At 40.4% G+C, this 19,292-nt stretch overlaps 1 protein-coding gene and 1 pseudogene across 2 annotated transcripts in view; both read left to right on the top strand.

Annotated features, from left to right (window-relative positions):
* Nucleotides 1-3,150: 3,150 nt before the first annotated feature.
* Nucleotides 3,151-4,184, top strand: LOC143888924 (actin-related protein 3 pseudogene; annotated as a pseudogene).
* A 6,573-nt stretch (nt 4,185-10,757) lies between these two features.
* The window catches only part of LOC143888430 (NAP1-related protein 1-like), a 32,412-nt gene continuing 23,877 nt past the window's right edge, over nt 10,758-19,292 (top strand). Inside the window, exons 1-7 of one of the 2 annotated variants that reach the window (XM_077392840.1) lie at nt 10,766-11,052; nt 12,785-12,907; nt 13,057-13,107; nt 13,210-13,281; nt 13,380-13,493; nt 13,596-13,657; nt 13,753-13,813. In XM_077392840.1, coding sequence (XP_077248955.1) covers nt 10,921-11,052; nt 12,785-12,907; nt 13,057-13,107; nt 13,210-13,281; nt 13,380-13,493; nt 13,596-13,657; nt 13,753-13,813 — 615 coding nt within the window. In that variant the 5' untranslated portion in view covers nt 10,766-10,920. Of the gene's footprint in view, nt 11,053-12,784; nt 12,908-13,056; nt 13,108-13,209; nt 13,282-13,379; nt 13,494-13,595; nt 13,658-13,752; nt 13,814-19,292 lie in introns of both variants that reach the window. The other variant, XM_077392842.1, reaches the window with a different exon arrangement.

Genomic DNA, 19,292 nt, shown 5'->3' with positions numbered 1-19,292 from the left:
AAAAGAATCAGGGCCTGCCCCCACTTCCCCGAAATTTTTGTTTGATAGCCTAGTCATCAAGACCAGGTCTCCAGCAAAGATACCTCATCAGGAAATCCCTCGGATCCTATGTTAAGGATCCACTCCTGATCAACCAATCAAAACCTGTCATCACAGATCTCGTCATTTCAGCACATGCTTATTCATGATTAGCTGCAGCATTACTTGCTTACTTTCTCTTGCATATTATTTCTTGATAACTGTTCATGTATCTCCTTAGTTGTAGTTCTTTATCATTATCTGTTGATATCTGCTTATCATATTTGCTTAGCTATAGCATGTTGTAGACACCCCATTTTGACCGAAACCTAATAGAGTCGTTAGGATAGAAACCCTGTCAAACTAGTGTTTTAGTGTCCCAAATTTGTTCCCGAGCTAGGTTAGGGTCCCACTAAACTTCCCGTAAAATTTTGTCAGAATCCGAGCACGTTTGCCTTGTAAACGAGCCGAGGTAAGTGTCGTGGTGCAAGTTTACAAGGGTGGCGATTTAGCTAGAAATAGGAGTGCGCTGGAACCTGGAAAACCAGTTCAAATTTTCTGTAATGGGTTGTCCAGGGAGATACAGGAGGTATACGGATTAGTGTGTAACAAAATTTGTTAGGGGAGAATCTTATGAAGCTTCCTTGGAAGCTTCCTAGGTGGTTAGGATTTCTTTGATCTTAACCCTTGAATCAAAAGGTGATTTGAAGGGTTAGGATCAAAAGGAGAGAAGATATTTTTTTACAAATATTATTTCCCCCCTGTTTTCTACTTGGTCCCCCCTGCTGGTATAAAAAGTAATTATAAATACATTAGGGTTGGTTGTCCATGGAAAAGGAGGGGGATCAAATTCATTTCATTTTGCTTGGGTTTGCCTTACTCGAGACACCACCCCGTAATTATGGAGTAGTTGTAAGTGCACTACCAGGGGAGGTGGCCTGGGAAGGAAGAGGAGTCAAATATATCATCCCCCTTTCTCCTTAAATCCCAGCGAAATAGGGCTTGAGGGAGGGGATTTTCATTTTTGCAAGAAAAAGAGAGAAAAAACACAGAGAAAAAGAGAGAAAAAAAAACACAGAGAGAGAGAAAAACAAAGAGGGAGAGGAGAAAAGCCACCACCACTTTCATCTTCTTTATATTTTTCTCCTTCTTAATCTTCTTCTGCTTCTTTTTCTTCTTCTTAAATCCTCTTCTTCTTCTTCCAACCACCACCCACCACCATTAAATCCGTCCACTCCCTCCAACCAAACCCTTCTTCTCCGGTCGGATTCTCACCGGAATCCGACAACCTCCATCCTTCCACCTCCATTGAAACCTACTTCAAAACCCCCATAGAAACCCATTTCTATCCCTTAAACCCATCTTCAACCCATTTCCGCCGGCCAACCCCGTTAAATCCGGCTGCCCCATCCACAACCTCCGATCGGACTTTCGCCCAAACCCACCTCTTCATCTCATCGAATCCTCTTTTAGTCTTCCTTCAAAGCTAATCCCTAGACCAAGAACCACATCCGAACCTCATTTCTCATCTCCCCAATAAGCTCCCTGGATTTCAACAGACCTTGAAAATTCAAAGCCTTATCTCCAAGTTTCCTACCTCTTCCTCTCAATTCCTGCACCATCAGACCCTATCTAGGCCATACCTTTCATCACTTCTCTCGCTTTGGATTCAATTGGAAGGGCAAAAGGAAGAGGAGCTTCGATCGTCGGCATTTCTGGGTTAAATCTCAGAGTTTAAATTGGGTTCATTTGAGTAGATGTGGTGGTGTCAATGAGGAATAAATGCAAACTAAATTTTGTGCAGTTATCAAGGAAGTGAGGCCCGTATCAATAATCTGTATGTCCGGATAGAAGTACGTCCCTAAATTTTCTTATGCTTTGAGCAATTAGATCTAATATCTTGTGTTACCATGTCCTGACAAGGGAGCCGTGCTGTGACTTTCATCTACTCATGATTAACTTTGCAATAATTGTCTTGGCCTTAATGTAAGAAGAGTAAAAGGATTATAGTAGGTTATACCGAGAGGGCCACTATTAAATCTTAGTAACAGGAATGCTAATGGGCAGTTATTGATATTGGGCATTTGTTTGATTTTTTTTAGTGATGTCATCAGCATATTGTAAGGCACTTGTGAACTTGAAGCATCATCTTATTAGCATATCATGACACAGAGTATATTGATGTTAATTCCAAGAGCATAGTGGTGCTATTGTCACTTCCCCAATTAGCCCGGTCAGGTTTTGATCGTGGTATGACCTCAACAAGGTAGAGTGGTATGATGGTGAGATTCGGTCCTTGAGTTCAGCCCCTGTGTTAGCACATTTCAGCCTTTCTCTTTAAGCATAGTTCAGCCCTGTTTTAGCACATTTCACCCTTTGTTTTTAGCACAGGTTTAGCTCATTTTCTGCACAAATTATCTCCATATGTTTAGCCCTGTTTAGCATAAAATTATATCCCTGAATCAGTCCATGTTGGGCATAATACAAAACCATAGTTCGGCCCCTGAATCTGTCCCAATTTTTGCCCAGTTCAGCCCCTGTTTGTGCATGAGTTTCACCCACGAATCATCCCCTGTTTGTGCATGAGTTTCACCCACGAATCATCCCCTGTTTGTGCATGAGTTTCACCCGTGGATCGGCCCCTGTTTGTGCATGAGTTAACCCTTGAATCAGCCCATCTTTAAGCACATTTCAGCCTTCGTTTGAAGCACATTTCATCCCCTGTTTTAGCATATTGCAGCCTCCTCACTGAGCTATAGATGTTGTCACTAACCATGATCACCCTTTTGACAGCCCTTGAACGAATGTCTGAGTCTGTATATCACCTTATCCCATTCTTATATTTCTCATATGTGGGTCTCTTAATACATGTATATCCTTTGATGGTATATCCTGTTGGCTCAGATTATATTTTAATCTACTGCTTTGTCATGCAAGATGTTGCATGCTAATATATTTGCCCTGCTATATATATATATATATATATATATATATATATATATATATATGCGTCTGCAAATTATTTTAATTGGCAGAGTGATGGTCATGCGTTTGTTGGCACTTATGTTTGATTAAAGGGCATTCGTTAAAAGATATTTAGGAGTGAGGCAGAATTTGGTTGTTACTAAATGATGTGGTGTTCATATCATTATCCCGACCGTCGTAGCCGTTAATGAATCCTTTTTGAATCAGTCGAGGGGGGGGGAAGGGAAATTGGTTAGCACGGCACAGTGCAGGTGTTATAGCCGATCTTGATTTCCCTATTGGAGAGGAGGCTCTGTCTAGGTCTCGCTCAAGCAGTACATACAATCTTAGTTATCCCATGCATCAGGGTCAGGTGGAGAATTGGGATACGATGGAGAGATTCTAGCAGCAGTGTATATTCAATTACTTGCGGTGTGACCCAGAGGACCATTATTTCCTTCTGACAGAGAGCCCTCCCACTGCTCCTAAGAATCGTTTATACACCGGAGAAATTATGTTTGAGACATTTAATGTCCCTGGACTTTATATAGCAGTGTAGCCTGTCCTTGCTCTTGCTGCAAGATACACAACTTCCAAGTGTGAAATGACAGGAGTTGTGGTTGATGTGGGAGATGGAGCTACTCATGTCGCACCTGTCCCAGATGGTTATGTTATTGGGAGCAGCATCAAGTCTATTCCTATCGCAGGGAAGGATGTAACTCTCTTCATTCAGCAGCTCTTGCGGGAAAGAGGAGAGCATATACCGCCAGAAGATTCTTTTGAAGTAGCTCAAAAGGTGAAAGAAATGTATTGCTACACTTGTTTAGACATTGTTAAGGTTTTCTTTCATCCTGAGATTTACAGTAGCGATTTTTCCACTCCATTTCCATCTGTAATTGACAAGTGCATTCAATCAGCTCCAATTGACACTAGGAGGGCTTCGTATAAGAATATAGTATTATCTGGAGGATCAACCATGTTCAAGGACTTCCATAGAAGGTTTCGTAGATGCTAGGCTTGATGCATCTGGTGCCTGACATGGTGGAGATATAAAATCCCACCCAGTGGAAGTCAATGTGGTCAGCCATCCTATCCAGAGGTTTGCGGTTTGGTTTGGAGGCTCAGTTCCGGCATCAACACCTGAATTCTATGCGGCATGCCATACAAAAGCAGAATACAAGGAATGCGGAGCAAGCATATGACGTGAGGGATGTATTGAAATGGTGATTGGTTGCCATCTGTAGTAGTTTTCATCATCTCTCGGTGTACATTTATGATGATCTCTTGTTCCCCTTGAAGCGCATCTATGCATTTTCAGGTTCATCTAAGGGAAGTGATATATTCGCCTTTTTTTTTCCCTCGGGTGAATCCCCTGTGGTGTATTTATGATCACTTTGTAGTGTATTTATGATAGCTTTTTACTCAGCGAGGCATTAGCCCAAGCCCATTTTAGGGGACTTGCTCAGTCCAAGTAGAGCTCCCCTCCTTTGTATAGTAGACTTCACTAGTCTTTTAGACACCGGTAGAAATTAGGCCCCTACTAGGAGACATGCTATGTCTCATTAGGCCTTGCTCCTTTGGGGGCGAGCCTCCTTCAGAGCCTCCCCTAAGGGGCCTGTTTTAGTTTGATAGAGAGTTTGCACATAGGAGGCATGCCTTGCCTAATTTGTGGAGTCCCTCTTTGGAGACAAGCCTTGTCTCATTTAAGGAGTTCCCCTTTTAGGAGGTTTACCTAACCTCATGTTAGGGTCCCCATTTCTTCTTAGAGAGTCTTTGACTCATTTATTCTTGTGGTGGCATTATTAGAGAGTCTTTGACTCATTTATCCCTTTAGTGATATTATTAGGGAGTCTTTGACTCATTTGTCCCTTTAGTGGTACTATTAGAGAGTCATTGACTCATTTCTTTTCTTTAGCGATTTTATTAGAGAGTCTTTGACTCATTCATCTTTTGGTGGTGTTATTAGAGAGTCTTTGACTCATTTGTTCTTTTGGTAGTATTATTAGAGAGTCCTTGACTCGTTTCCCTCCTTTAGTATCATTAGTTAGGAGTTTCTCCTCGAGGTTGTTGTCGCTCTTCTTTGTTAGAGGTTGACAGCCTTACTAGAGCTTTGCTTGCTTAGGATCTTAGATTGTTTCAGGTGTCTTTGACACTAGCTTACCCGATTTAGGGGTTTCCCCTATTAGCCATAGGGTTTGGCCCTAGGGTGTGATTTTGTGTATTCCCTTAGGTCTTTGACCAAAATGGTGAAAATATTTAAAAAATCCAAAACATTGGAAAAAGCTTTAAAAATCCAAAAAATATTGAAATATCTTAAAATTCAAAAACATCAAAAGCATTTGAAAAAGCGTTAAAAGCCTCAAATCAGTTGGAGTGTTTACTTTTAGTGATAGTTAGGAGAGTTCGTTTCGAACTATGTTGGCTTGATCCTCTTCCAGGAAGTACGTAGTGCAGCTTGTGATCTGTATCCCAAGTCCAACCAAACTTTTGTAAATAGCGTTTTAAACCTTTTTGAATATACGGCACATTGATTTCGAAAAGCTCTTCCTTTAGAGTTAGGAGCTTCTCTTAGATAGAGAGTTTCTTTTAGAGTTAGGAGGTTTGTCTTTGATTTGTTGTGTGCTTGTTTGTGCTTATTTTAGAGTCAGGGGTTTGTCCTAGAGTTATAGGAGCGCCTCCGTCCAATTAGTTGGGCGATCCACATCGCCGGCTGATGACTAGAATAAGATGCGTTAGTGATCTCATGGTTTTCCTTAGGAAACACAGCCTGGTTATACATAGGTTGTAGGAACCACCTGCATTAGCTTAAGGCTAACCTGCATTTTTAGTTAGGGCATATAGGGTGTCCTAAAATTCGCAATTCACTGAAATCTAAGTGATCGCTCAAGAAGCTTTAAAGAATTAGTCCGGTCTTTTAGGTCGAGTATATGATAGAGGTCTAGGTGTCTTAGGCATCCTAGCTTAGCATAGACGCGAAGAACTACGTTGCTCTGATTCTCGTGGAGGCGGGAATACGTAGGCTTCTTTGGATGAACATCAGACCATCCAAGGACTCGGGCTAAATCGTTTAGAGTTTAGGATTTGTTGTGTTGTCGTGATTCGTATTTTGTTGTGTTCATTTACTTTCATTGCGCATACCTTATACCTTTAGCTGTAGCATGCATGCGTTTGTCTACCAGAACTTAGACATCAGTTAGGTATGTCACTCATAACCTAGCGATGCAGGGGTGACACATCTCTTTCATTTATGTTGTGTTTACTTATTATTTCATCCCCGAGTCATGCATGATTAGTTAGACATCCACTTGGGTATATTTGTTCTCATTTCACATGATTTTAGCCCAAAACTCTTCGAGGTTAATAATAAATGGCATAAGAGACCAAGTGCTTGCACTCAGACGAATTGGGGGTGCTCTTCGGACCTTCCCCATTCGTAATCAGGCACGGACCTTTTGTATCTCTAGTTATCCGTTGCAGATAGAGCATTTATTTTGGTTCCATGGCGTATCCATGGATGGCGACTCTGAGTTATTTTTAGGTACATACATCTTGGTTTCGAGCCCTGGCTACGGATCAGGATGTATCTCATTCGTTTTGTATCGCCACTCATGTTATGCTGTGAGAGTGGCACCTATTTTGAGAGTTCCTTGGTAGAGCTCTCCTTCACATGTGGAGATCTTTGAGGATTGCAGGGGAATCTCACGTCCCTCACCGCACTCGTCCTCTCAGGATCGGGGTCCACACATGTGGATGTTTATCGCATTCTTAGGTGATATCTGCTAGGCTATAGTGGAGACAGGTATCAGGGTCATGCAATATTGGGATTGCACTAGTCTTTTCTACCTCCCCATGAGAGATGTGAGGTTCATGGATGTATTATGTATATCTGGCCTATATATTTGAGGGGAGATGGCGAACACTAGTGTTCTTTCCAATGTTGGGTGGAATTGATATCAACCCTCCTTAGGTTGTGGATGGTTTTCTTTCTTTTGTGGATGTGCTTGCTCATCCCCGAGCTATGTATGCTATAGATAGGTCATCTACTCGAGGATGAAAATTAATAAAAATAACATTAGAGACTAAGTTTTCTCGGGCGAGTGGGGTGCCTAACATCTTCCCCACCGTAACCAGGCACGGACCCTTCCTTCTGGGACGTACTTTATTCATACACAGAGTTCATTTCTGGGTTCCAGGCCTTCATCCTGGATAGCGACTCTTGTCTTTGGTTCCCCATTAGATCTTTGGATCTGTGTGGGGATATTATTCAGGTACGACTTGGTTTTGGGTCTTCACCCCAAATCAAGTGGTATCGCACACCATTACTCATATTGTGAGGGTAGCATCGAGAGCTAGACAAAGCTCTCCATTTATTGTGGAGATCGAGGTAGCAGTGTCTCATCCCGCTGTCGCCTCGAGAGTCCCACACCGGTGAGTGGTCAAAATTTTATCATTTACATTGATGCATCGAGGAGAGGGCTTGGCGGTGTTCTGATGCAGAGCGACATGGTGATAGCATATGCGTCTAGATAGCTGAAGACTCATGAGGAGAATTATCCTACACTTGATTTAGAGCTTGCAACTGTTATATATACGTTGAAAATATGGAGGCACTACTTATATGGTGTATCGTGCGAGATCTTCACAGATCATAAGAGCTTGAAGTACATATTCACTCAGAAAGAGCTGAATATGAGGCAGAGAAGGTGGCTAGAGTTGATGAAAGACTATGATTTAACCATTAGCCATCATCCTAGGAAAGCTAATTGATGCAGGAGCATCTTCTTGATACACACAGCTCCTATATGGCCTTTTAGTGTAGGTGTCTTTGTGTTATTTATGTGATGTCTTGTTTAGTCATTTTACTACTTGTAATTGTCCTTAATGGTCTTTTGTGTCATTGGGGGTAGTTTAGGAATTTTATGTTGTATTAGAGGCTGCCTATATAAAGCCTACTCCCATCTCATTTGAAGAAGTTTTAGAATTGAAATTTTTGGAAAGATTCTCTTCGGGGAGAAATTTGAGACAGAACTGGCTCTTTTCTCTATCCTTCACCTTTTCTCTTAGGATCATGGGATTTAGAGATTAGTGTTCTAATCTTTATTCTATATCTTCCATTTCTTAATTTCTTGTTGAATGCAAGAACATCATCACTTTGATTCTACGATTGATCGAGCTCGTTCGTCTCCTCGCTCGTAGCATTGATTAAAGCATCCGAGGATTACGCGCTTGATCGAGCTTGTGTGTCCCTTCGCTCGTGGCATAGATCAAGATCTATACATTTTCTATAAAAAATTAAAAAAGAAGAGGAATTTTTTTCAAATCTATCTGATCGCCGAAGAACGCTTCTGAATCCAACCGCGTCAATTGGTATATTGTGAACCTGTGGGTCACCTACTTTTTTTTAATATTTTAATCCCACACTGTAATAGGATGATCCAAACCGTCCATGTGATCGGCCATAACGTAAATAGGTTGTGCCTAGGGGTGTAAACGGATCGAATTCTAATCGGATATGGCTATATCCGAATTCGATTACAGTATACACTATACGAATTCATATTCGGATTGGAATTTGTCGGATATTTAATATTTATTACCAAATTCGTATCCGTCGGATATTGTTCGAATTCGGATATTATCCGTATCCGTTTATCCAGTAAATATGAACATTTTATTGCAGCACTTTATCTTTCTTCTCCTCCTTACTCCTCGAATAAATTTTCCAAACCCTAAAACCAGACCTCTACCTTCTCTTCACAAAATTAACTCTCAAACCCTAAAATATATGAGATCCTCTTCTTCCTTTTAAAACAAAGGCAGAGAAAAAGGCTGTGGGGATGGATGATGGTGTTGGTAGTGGTCTTTGGGTTTTTTTTTTTTTTTTTTATGTATATGATGGAATGGGTTTAGGCTATTTTGAACAGGGGAAGTGGGAGCAATGATTGTGGAAGACGAAGAGAAATGGGCATGGGGATGGAGATGGGGATTGGGTTAGAGAAATGTGAATGGTGGTGATGGAAGTGGCTGTGAGAAGGTGGAGAGGCGCGGCGGTGGATTTTGGTGGGGTTGGAGGCACCAAGGAATGCCAAAGATGGTGTCTCAGCCTCCTCCTTTCTCCTCTCTCTTGCTTCTCCTTGCAAACCTTAGAAGTCCCCTATTTTAATTGCATTTTGGGTTTTTATATAACCCTAAGTTGAAAAATTGATCTGAGCCATCCATTTACCATAAATGCCTATGGCCTTTTTGCTCTAGAATTATCTAGAAACTATGACATCTTCTTTCAATTACCATCATCCATTTGTCTCTTTCATCCTACAACCCACATTTGTTGCTTCATAAAGAAGCCATGACAAACTCCAAAGACGCCCTTAAAATGAGAGATTACTTCATTTCCTACCCAAAACACTTTTTGCTTTTGTTTTTTTTCTAAAATGAAAGTTCACTTTTCTTTTAGAAACAAAAGATAGTGTGTCATTACTAAAAATAAATATTAATAATATTATTAATAATAAATAAAAAGGATTTACTTCTCGGATTCGGATGTTAAACGGATCGGATATACCATTTACCAGATTCGCATTAACTAAAAGCCGGATATCTCATAAACGAATTTGGATAATATCCGCTTGAAACGGATCCGGATAATATTCACTTTAAACGGATTCGGATGCGGACGGTAATCGAATTTTTGAATATCCATTTACACCCGTAGTTGTGCCTAAAAATTCATCTCCATTGGATGATCCTAGCCCTTTGATATATAGAGGAATTTCACATTATTTTTTATGGAAACTTTTATAAATCGGAAGGCCAAGATCATCCTATGGAAATGATTTTTGGGGCACAACCTATTTCTCCATCACATGGATGGTTTAGATCATCCTATGATGTGGGCCGTACAATACTTTCTAAAAAATACGGGATTATAAGGGCTTACACCATATAAAATCTCTATATCATTTGGGTTTTTATGGGCACCCGTGGGTTTACCTGGCAGTGGGGTCACTAATGTTTACCCGGCTGGGCCCAGTTTGTAAATTACGGGTGGGCAGGGTGGACCGTGGGTCCGGGTCACTTTTTGCCCGGTCTAATAAATGGTGTAAAATGATTCGATGACGGTGCGACCAATGACAATAGACAGAACTTGTGAGGACAAACAACATTTATAGACCCGATCACCATACATGTGGCAGTTGATCATGCCTTACAATGACTGTTTTCAATGATCTTTGAAATTTTTTAGGGAAATGTTATCAGCACTACTGTATTTTGATTAGGGCACTCCTCACTTTATTAAAAGTACCGTATGGCCTGCATCATAGGATGATCCAAACAGTCAATTAGATGGGCCAAAACCTAAATATGTTGTGCCGCAAAAATCATTTCCATATGTTGATCCTAACCCTCTGATCTATAGAGGGTTAGGATCAACACTCTAACATTCAGATCGGAGGGTTATGATCAACGTGTGGAAATGATTTTTTGGGGCACAACCTATTTAGGCTGTGGTCCATCTAATGGACGGTTTGGATCATCTTATGGTGTGGGCCATACGGTACTTTTAATAAAGTAAGGAGTGCCCTCATCAAAATACAGTAGTGCTCATAACTTTTCCCTTTTTTAAATTTTATTTAGGGGAGTGATAAATCGACTCCCCATGTGTCTTTCTCTCTCCTCTGGGTTAGAGAGAGAAAGAGGAGAGATAGACACATGGGGAGTCGATTTATCATTTTGGGGGGTCGATTTATCACTGCCCTTTTATTTATTATTTATTATTTACTAGAGAACGGTTTTGTTACCCCTTTTTTTAGGGTTTAGGGTTTAGGGAACGGGAGAGAGAGCAAAGCCTCTTCCAAGATAAATTTGCACTTCGCAAAGAAGATGGCATTGTAACCGATCATCTCTCTCTCTCTCTCTCTCTCTCTCTCTGATTGATAAATGATGGTTGGTGACAAGGGTAAGAAGTCCAAGCTCACCCCACAAGGGGAAGATGAGTGTTCAGAACAAATTGACGGGGATCTTGTTCTCTCGATAGAGAAGCTTCAGGAAGTCCAAGATGAGCTTGAAAAAGTAATCTATTCCCTCCCTTTCAATACCCATATCATTCCTTTTAGATTTCATTATTTTTTTCTGAATCTTTCGTGTCTCGGAAACCCCAACCATTTGTTGATTACTGTGGAATCTATACTTTTATTTCCGGGCTTTGATTGTTTGATTATATTGCGGGCGTTGTTCTTTTATTCTGTATATTATGAATTAATTCATGAAAATGTGTTTGTTTTGCTCTCTCTCTTAGTTTTTTGGTATTGCTAGTTGAAAACCTTTGAGTGGTATTGTGGAATCTGTTCTGTTCTTTGTGGGTATTATGAAATTTATAGCTTTCTTCGCTGCTACTCCTTGATTATTCGTTTTCATTTTCAAATGTTTTTCTTTTCTGATATATTGTAAGTTGAATATGTAGATAAGTTGAATTTGTAGATCATTAGGTAAAGTTCTTTCGTGCATTGTGGATTCTGTTATTTTACTTTGTGGGTGTTGTGAAATTCTCACTTCTCTTTCTGGCTATTTTGAAATATGTACTGGGTTTATGTGTTTGTTCTTCAATCTAATCTGAATAGTTGAACTTTTGAAATGCAATTGGATGTCTTGAGTTGGTAGTTTTATACGACATTTGTAAATGCTTTATTTTTTATCAGAATGGTTTTTTGATTTAGATTGTGGTGAATATCTGCCATGTCACAAATATCTCCGATATTTTCAAAATATAGCGTTTTTATCCGGAGATTTTGATAAAAACGACAAAATCCCGAACTAATCCCGAGATTTTAAAAATATAGCGATATTTTTGTTTTTATCATAAAATATCCTGATGTTATCGCGATATTATCCCGATATTTTTATGATATTTTTATTTTATATTCTTTTCTTAAATTTAATATTTTTATATATTTTTTAAATAATTTTAATTTTACCGTTTATTTCCCGATATAAACCCGAAAAAATTAATAAAAATTAATATATCCCGAGATTTTCCCTTGCCGAGAAATTCCCGAGAACGACATTTGTGACATAGAATATCTGTTGGGAGATGCAAGGAAAACCTGTCTTCTGTTGTAAAAGATCTGTTGAAATATGACATTTGAAAGGGTAATTTCTATGACTGATGTTCATGTTTGTTCACGCTGTGCATGGAAGGTCTTATGTAAGAAAAACATTTACAATTCATTACAATCACACTTGGAATTTGTTCAACTTCCATGTACCAGATTCAATCTCTTTATATTAATTTTTTTTTAAGGTCTAGAGATTCATTAAGGAATCAATTACAAAAGTTTCAGGGATCTTTTATCTTTTTCCCCTTTTCCTCTATTGATATCCATCTTACGAAGCATATGCATTCCAGTTGGTGCTTGTGGCATGTGATGTGCTAGTCCTTAGATTCTAGAAGTGGCATCTAGGGCCCGCAACATTCGAAAGTCGGAGTGACACATTCCATAGAACATTCGTTATTGTACCCAAGTGTTGGCCCCAAAAGAGCTAAAAACCAGAAGTGAACATGTTACATTGCTTTTAACTGTAAATAACCACTGGGGCACCCCCTCCTCCTCCCCATTCCTAGCTTAGTCAGTGATTGTCTGGTTGTGTTAGGTCCATATCTTTGACTGACTTGTCTTGTTATCAATTCTTTGACTGTCTCAATTCATCATTTCATTTGCCAAATTTCTTTATCAGTTTTTTATGTAGTCTCTCCAAATGATACTCAAATCCAAGTTTTTTTAATTTTTGTTATTGATTTTCATAGCTGAATGAGGAGGCAAGTGAAAAAGTACTAGAGGTAGAGCAGAAATACAATGTGATCCGTAGACCTATTTACGATAAGCGGAACGAAGTCATTCTGATGATCCCTGATTTTTGGCTCACCGCGGTTTGTATTCTCTTTTCCATTTTTCATTTTTACCTAATATCAAAACTTTCCTGGCAGCTACTATTTTTCCCAGCTTCTTTGCACATATGTTATAGGTTCTAGGAGCCTTCTAATTGATTTGGGCTTGACGACTATATAACCATTTGCAGTTTTTCAGCCACCCTATATTGTGCAATATCTTGAATGAGGAAGATCATAAGGTTTGTTTTCACGACTAGATTCTAGGATGTGATTACTCTTGTTTCTAAGTTTGATTATTCACACTCAAAATTCTGGTGCCCTTTGTCCTTTTTTTAATGCAGATTTTCAAGTACTTGCAGTCTTTGGATGTTTGTGATTTCAAAGATGTGAAGTCAGGGTATTCCATCACCTTTGTGAGTCTCTTTGGCCTTTTATTCCATTCCTATACATAATGTTACCCATGAAAGTATCTGTTCTTAGTCCCCCATTCTGATATTTGGCATGCTTATAGAATTTCCGCTCAAATCCCTACTTTGAGAATGCAAAGCTTACAAAAGTATTCACATTGGACGATGAGGGCAACCCAAACTTCACTGGAACAAACATCAAATGGAAAGATGGAATGGTAGCTTTTGTTATTGATTTCTTCTTTGGTATCTATTCTGATTCGTTACTGGGCTGAATGAATTTATGTAACTCATAGTTTTTGTTACTTTTGCTCATTTAGGATATTCAAAATGTCCCTGTTCATGAAAAGAAAGGAAATAAACGGCCTTTTACTGAAGAAAGGTTTGCATTGTTATTTCCAGGCATGTGAATGTGCACTCAAAGATAAGTTTCTGCAGGAAAGAAGTCTTCTGATTTATTGTTTGATATTGTGACAGTTTTTTTTCATGGTTTAATGAAACACAAGAGAAAAATATCCTGGATGCGTTTCACGATGAGGTAATCATTCAGAATTATTGCTTTCTTTTCTACTTACTAGCTCAATTTTAACTTATTCTAAAAAAAATGTTACTTGCTTCCTGGTGAATGCGCTGGAGCATGTTAATCTTATTATTTCAAGTCTTCCATATGTGCAGACTTTTGCATCCTCAGTTGAAATCTTGTATGAATATAATCTAAAACATTATCTTATATTGGAATGTGAATTTCTATTATGTGTTTGTAACATATGCTTTGTGTCAAAGTTGTCAATCCTGTAGTAACATATGCTTGGTGTCATAGATGGTGTGGGGAAGTTGGATTTGGAAGTGTTTGATTTCCTTGCCCCTTGACCTTGTTTCGCTCCCTGTTCTTTTCTCTTCTTGTACTCTTTTCTTTTTTTTGTAATCCTGGGTGGAACACCTCGGTCTTCCCTTTTATTGAATGAAATTACTACCATTCCAAAAAAAAAAAAAAACATATGCTTGGTGTCAAAGTTGTCAATCCTGTTCTTAAGGTTGTCCCCCTTGTCTCCTAGGTTGGAATGTTTTAGCATTCTGTTTTAGAAAAGACACCACAAAAGTTGGAAAAATATCATAAAAAGGAAATATTTAAAAAGTTTTGAGAAGATATTAAGCATCCAAAATACCAAATATAACAAATAAACATATAAGTGGTTGGGATTCACACATCGGCATTGTCACTGTCCCTGGAATAATGCAGGCGAAAGAGCCTCTATAGCATTAGAGCCTCATTCCACCTTGTCTTTCTTGTGAAACAATATAACCAAGGTTCTCAGCGGCTATGCAAGATTCGTCTTAAAAGAATTTTAATTTATCAAAGTATAGAAACAAAGCCCAGCAACCCATCCTTTTGCCCTCTCAATATGAATAGTGTGTATTCAGCATTTCTTGGTACACCGTGTAAATGAAATGGTTGTTTTGTCATTTGCGCAAGCCTCACCAGTGTAAATGAAATGGTTGTTTTGTCATTTTCTTGGTACACCGTGTAAATGAAATGGTTGTTTTGTCATTAACTGCGTATGTTTGCTTGACATGCTTATGCAGACCTTACATCTGCATCTAACGTGTATCTAATACGAAAAATTCTCAATGAAGCACCGCACACGACACACATGAAGAAAAAGCCTTTAGAAAACTTAATGCAGGCAGCCAACCCCTTTTGGGAGATAAAAAAGAAATAATTGTAGAAAATCCACTCAAAAACCAACAACGGAGATTGGACAACTGAGTCCACATCGTTTTCCAACTTCTCCGTTTCATTTTCTTTTTTAACCCTCCAAGATAAGAGAAAACGAGAGAAGAGAAAAAATCCCAATTTTCTAGTTGTTGCAAAATCGCAGCTTCACTTTTTTCGGTCTCTAAAAATTCCAATCTGCTTTTTCATTCCACTGCAGGAAAATGGGGTTTGGGTTTCTGTTTTTCCTCTCTTTTCTACTTTCCATGTTACCCAAATAGTTCTAGAGCTATTTTATAAAAGCCGCGTCCTCTATTCATCTGCCTTCAACTGCACGCAAGAATGGGCTTATAACTGCTTTCAACCGGCGAAACATTGCTCGTGTGCATGGTTTCACCGAAATTGACATGAAAAGACCGAAATGTTTCTGTTTCCATCCCCACCGAAATGCATACATAAACCGTAACGCATACCGAAATTAAAATTGTAAGTGTATTAGTAGTATATATTTCATAATTATATGTGTATGAATTTCATGCAACCTGTGGTATATGTATTTTGCATAAATATTATACGAATTACATGTGAAATGTATGTAATGAATTATCAGACATGCACGACAACGCATGTTAGTAGGTGTTTGATGTTGTTTTTTTTTTTTTTTGAAAATTGACAAATATATTCATACCAGCAAATTTACAATGGGGACCAGTATTCCCACCAGATTTACATAGTATGAATTGCCCAGGAACATTCTCCTTGGCCCAAAGGAAACCCATTACCTCTTACATTACCCAATAGCCTTAATTGTATCGAATCCAATAAAAAATGCCATATTGTGGGGCCCACCCAGTCAAGATCGTGACCTTCCACGTCACACAGATTTCTCCACCACCTTCCGAATTCGATTTTCAAAAATCCCGCTCGAAGGCCCAGAGCTATCGTGCGCCCTCATCGTGCACGATAGCCAACCATCCAACAACATCGTCGAATCTCCGGCGTCCTCCATCCCGTACCACCACCAATCACCGCGGGCACCACCTCTAGTCCCACCTCCATCTCCTTCACAAAAATCATCTCCGCCGGGAGAGTCTCAGCTGCCACCACCGTCATCAAGAATCCGGCAACCTCCATTGCCACTGGCCACCAGGCTCGTCCTCAGGCCACCACCCACGATCTTGATTACGATGACCACAGCCTCCTACAGCCAAACCCAGCAACCCTATTGCTAATCCGGCAACCCACAACCTCCCAAATCCTCCATGGCCTCCAAATCCGTTAATCCACGGCATCGTTCCGCCTATAGCCAGCCTTCCACGGCTCCGGATCCAGCAACCCACGGCCTTTCGCTGCTTCCGGCAACCTCCGCGGTTTTCCTTGGCTCCGGATCCAGCTTCACGGCCTCCACGGCTCCAGATCCGGCCTCCACCGCTTCAGATCCGGCCTCCATGGCCCCAGATCTAGCCACCACGAAAGAGCCATACTCAGATATGGCCTACTCGGTTCTAGATCTGGCCTACACGGCTCATTTTTGCCAACCATGAGAGAGACGAGAAAGAGAGGGCGAGACTCAAATGATACAGAGGAAAGAGGGAGACGAGAGAGAGCCAGAAATTGGGAGAGACGAGAAAGAGAGGGCGAGGCGCAAAAGATACAGAAGAACAGAGGGAGGGAGAGAGAGGTGTTCGATGTTGTTAAACTATATATTTTTTGGAAATGATAGAAGGATTTATTAGAAAAGGGAAGCCCGGGAGACCGAGATGGTCAAAGATCAAAGTATGACAAATTGACAATGAAGCAAAAAAAAAAAAAAAAAAAAAAAAAAAAAACTCAAGGCGGTAGAAAGTCAAAGATCTCTAGCCTCGCCCTATGGACACCGTATATGACGAGTCTATTAGCATATGAATTCTCGCATCTTCTAACATGATTGAAGGAAATCGATGATCCTGCAACCCCGTCTCGAACCGAATCTCATCAATCTAATGAGCGAATCTCCATGGGTGAGGGAAGGACCCCTTAAGCCATCTAATGACATTGAGAGAATCGCTCTCATCAATCAGACGGTCATAGAGACTTGGCTCAATGAGATGAAGCCCTTGGAACATCGCTCTAATCTCCGCGTCATTAGAATCCGCCGACCCCAACAGACCCGAATATGCTAAAGATGTAGCCCCCTGATTGTCCCTCCACAATCCTCGTACTCCGCCTGGCCCTGGGTTGCCCAAGCTTGATCCATCTAAATTTAGCTTCAACTTCCCAATCTCCGGAGGGGCCCACTCACTTTATTGGTTGATTGAACTTGCTCAACACTAGAGCAAACATCTCTCCACCTGCGTCGTTGCGCATAAGACGATACAACTCTAAATTCTGGGAGCGTTTTAACCCGTGTGATGGTTAGAGCTACCACCTTAGTAAAGATATATTATGACGACCAAGCCCTTAAACACCCTGGATTCCTTTCTTTCCATAGAACCCATATATGGTAGCCAGAAGGATCTCCTTCCATAGCATCTTGCCCCTTTTTTGCCACGAAGTAAAGGACCAACTTTCCAACTTCTCCATCACCATGGATGGGAAGACCCAAGATATGCTGGAATATGCTGAGAATTCTGCCCCATACCTCCCCTAGCCACCCAACAATGGAGCAACATATGGTTGACTATCTTCCCCGCCTCTACACAAAGGGCGCAATGGTCTATGATCATCATTTGCGGATTGCGCATATGATCCACTATTAGGATTTTGTCGAGGAATGCAGACCACCTGAAGGCACGAACCCTTGGCGGGGCTGGAATGTCCCACATCATGTCGAGAGTACAAGCATGGGCATGAACTAGATGGAGATAGAATGATTTGATACTGAAAGATCCGGAGGAGCACCGAATCCAAACCCTTTTGTCTTCCTCGGTCCTCTTAATGTAGCGTGATTAAACCGTCTCTAATAATCTAGCAACCTGCTCCAGTTCCATGTCAAAGAAATTTCTTCTAACATTCTACTTCCAAGATACTCTGTCCCTTCCCACTCAAAGCAATCTTTTATAAAAACATCCTTGTCTGAGGTCACTGGAAATAAAGATGGGAAGGTTGCCCTTAGGGGAAGATCATTACACTAAATATCATGCCAGAGTTGAATTTTATCCCCTTTATACACTCTAAACCTTATGCCCTTGTCAAATTCAGACTTCTGCTTGAGAATCTCCCTCCAAACCGTGAGAGCATTGTGCCTATAATTATCTTCAGAATACCAAAGCCCCGGCCTCACCCCATATTTATTTGGAATTACCTTGGCCCACATGTTATTGCCTTCTTCCCCAAACCTTTGTAGCTATTTTCCAAGAAGTGCATTATTCACGTCTTTCAAACTCCTTTTCCCTAGGCCTCTCGCTTTCATTGGCCTACTTACATCCACCCAATTGCCCAAGTGAAATTTTTTCCTCTCGTCCGATCCTCCCCATATGAATCTTCTCTGAATCTGCTTGATTTGGCTTATGATATCATTGAAAATAGATAGCTGGTAGATTGGAATGTTCGCCAACACCGCCTTGTTTAGAATAATTCTGCCGCCTAAGGAAAACCATGTTTCGCGTTTGCTATTTAATCTTTCACCCACGCTTTCCACTATAGGATCCCACTCCCTTTTCCTCGGCCGCCCCATGCATAGAGGGAATCCCAGGTATTTTGATGGAAATCTATCCACCATACAACTAAGGAGGCCAGCCATGCCTTTGGCAATGTTGTCTGGAGTGTTAATGCCCAGCAATTTTGATTTGCTCATATTGGACCGTTGTCCAGTCACCATCTCATAGCATCTTATTATGGCTTAAGCCTTGGAACCTTCTCTATCTCTGGCCCACTGAACAATAGGGTGTCATCTGCAAATTGAAGTTGAGTCACTTCCACAGTTCCACCTGTTGTGGACCCACCTTAAGGCCCTCAATCATCCCCTGACTTTTCCCTTTTTCATCATTCTGCTGAATATCTCTGCCACCATCAAGAATAAAAATGGTGACAACAGGTCTCCCTGCCATAGACTTCTTGAGGTTTTGAAAAAGCATTTAGGAGAGCCATTCTCCAATATGAAGAACCATACATTCCTAAATGCATTTCGATATCCACGAGCACCACTTGATGCCAAACCCCATCCTCTTCATTATGTACAGCAGAGCTTCCCATTCCACCTTATCATAAGCTTTCTCCTTGTCTCACTTACATATGACGCCTTTCTCCCTTAGCTTAGCATGGTTGACGACAATCTCATTTGCTGTCAACACCCTATCTAAAATTTGCCTCCCTTGTCCAAATG

Source organism: Tasmannia lanceolata, unplaced genomic scaffold (genome assembly GCF_043159265.1).
Source record: "Tasmannia lanceolata isolate RefF3 unplaced genomic scaffold, GAP_Taslan_0.1 ptg000012l, whole genome shotgun sequence".
In the NCBI taxonomy this organism is placed as follows: domain Eukaryota; kingdom Viridiplantae; phylum Streptophyta; class Magnoliopsida; order Canellales; family Winteraceae; genus Tasmannia; species Tasmannia lanceolata.
This window is presented reverse-complemented; position numbering and strand designations above follow the sequence as displayed.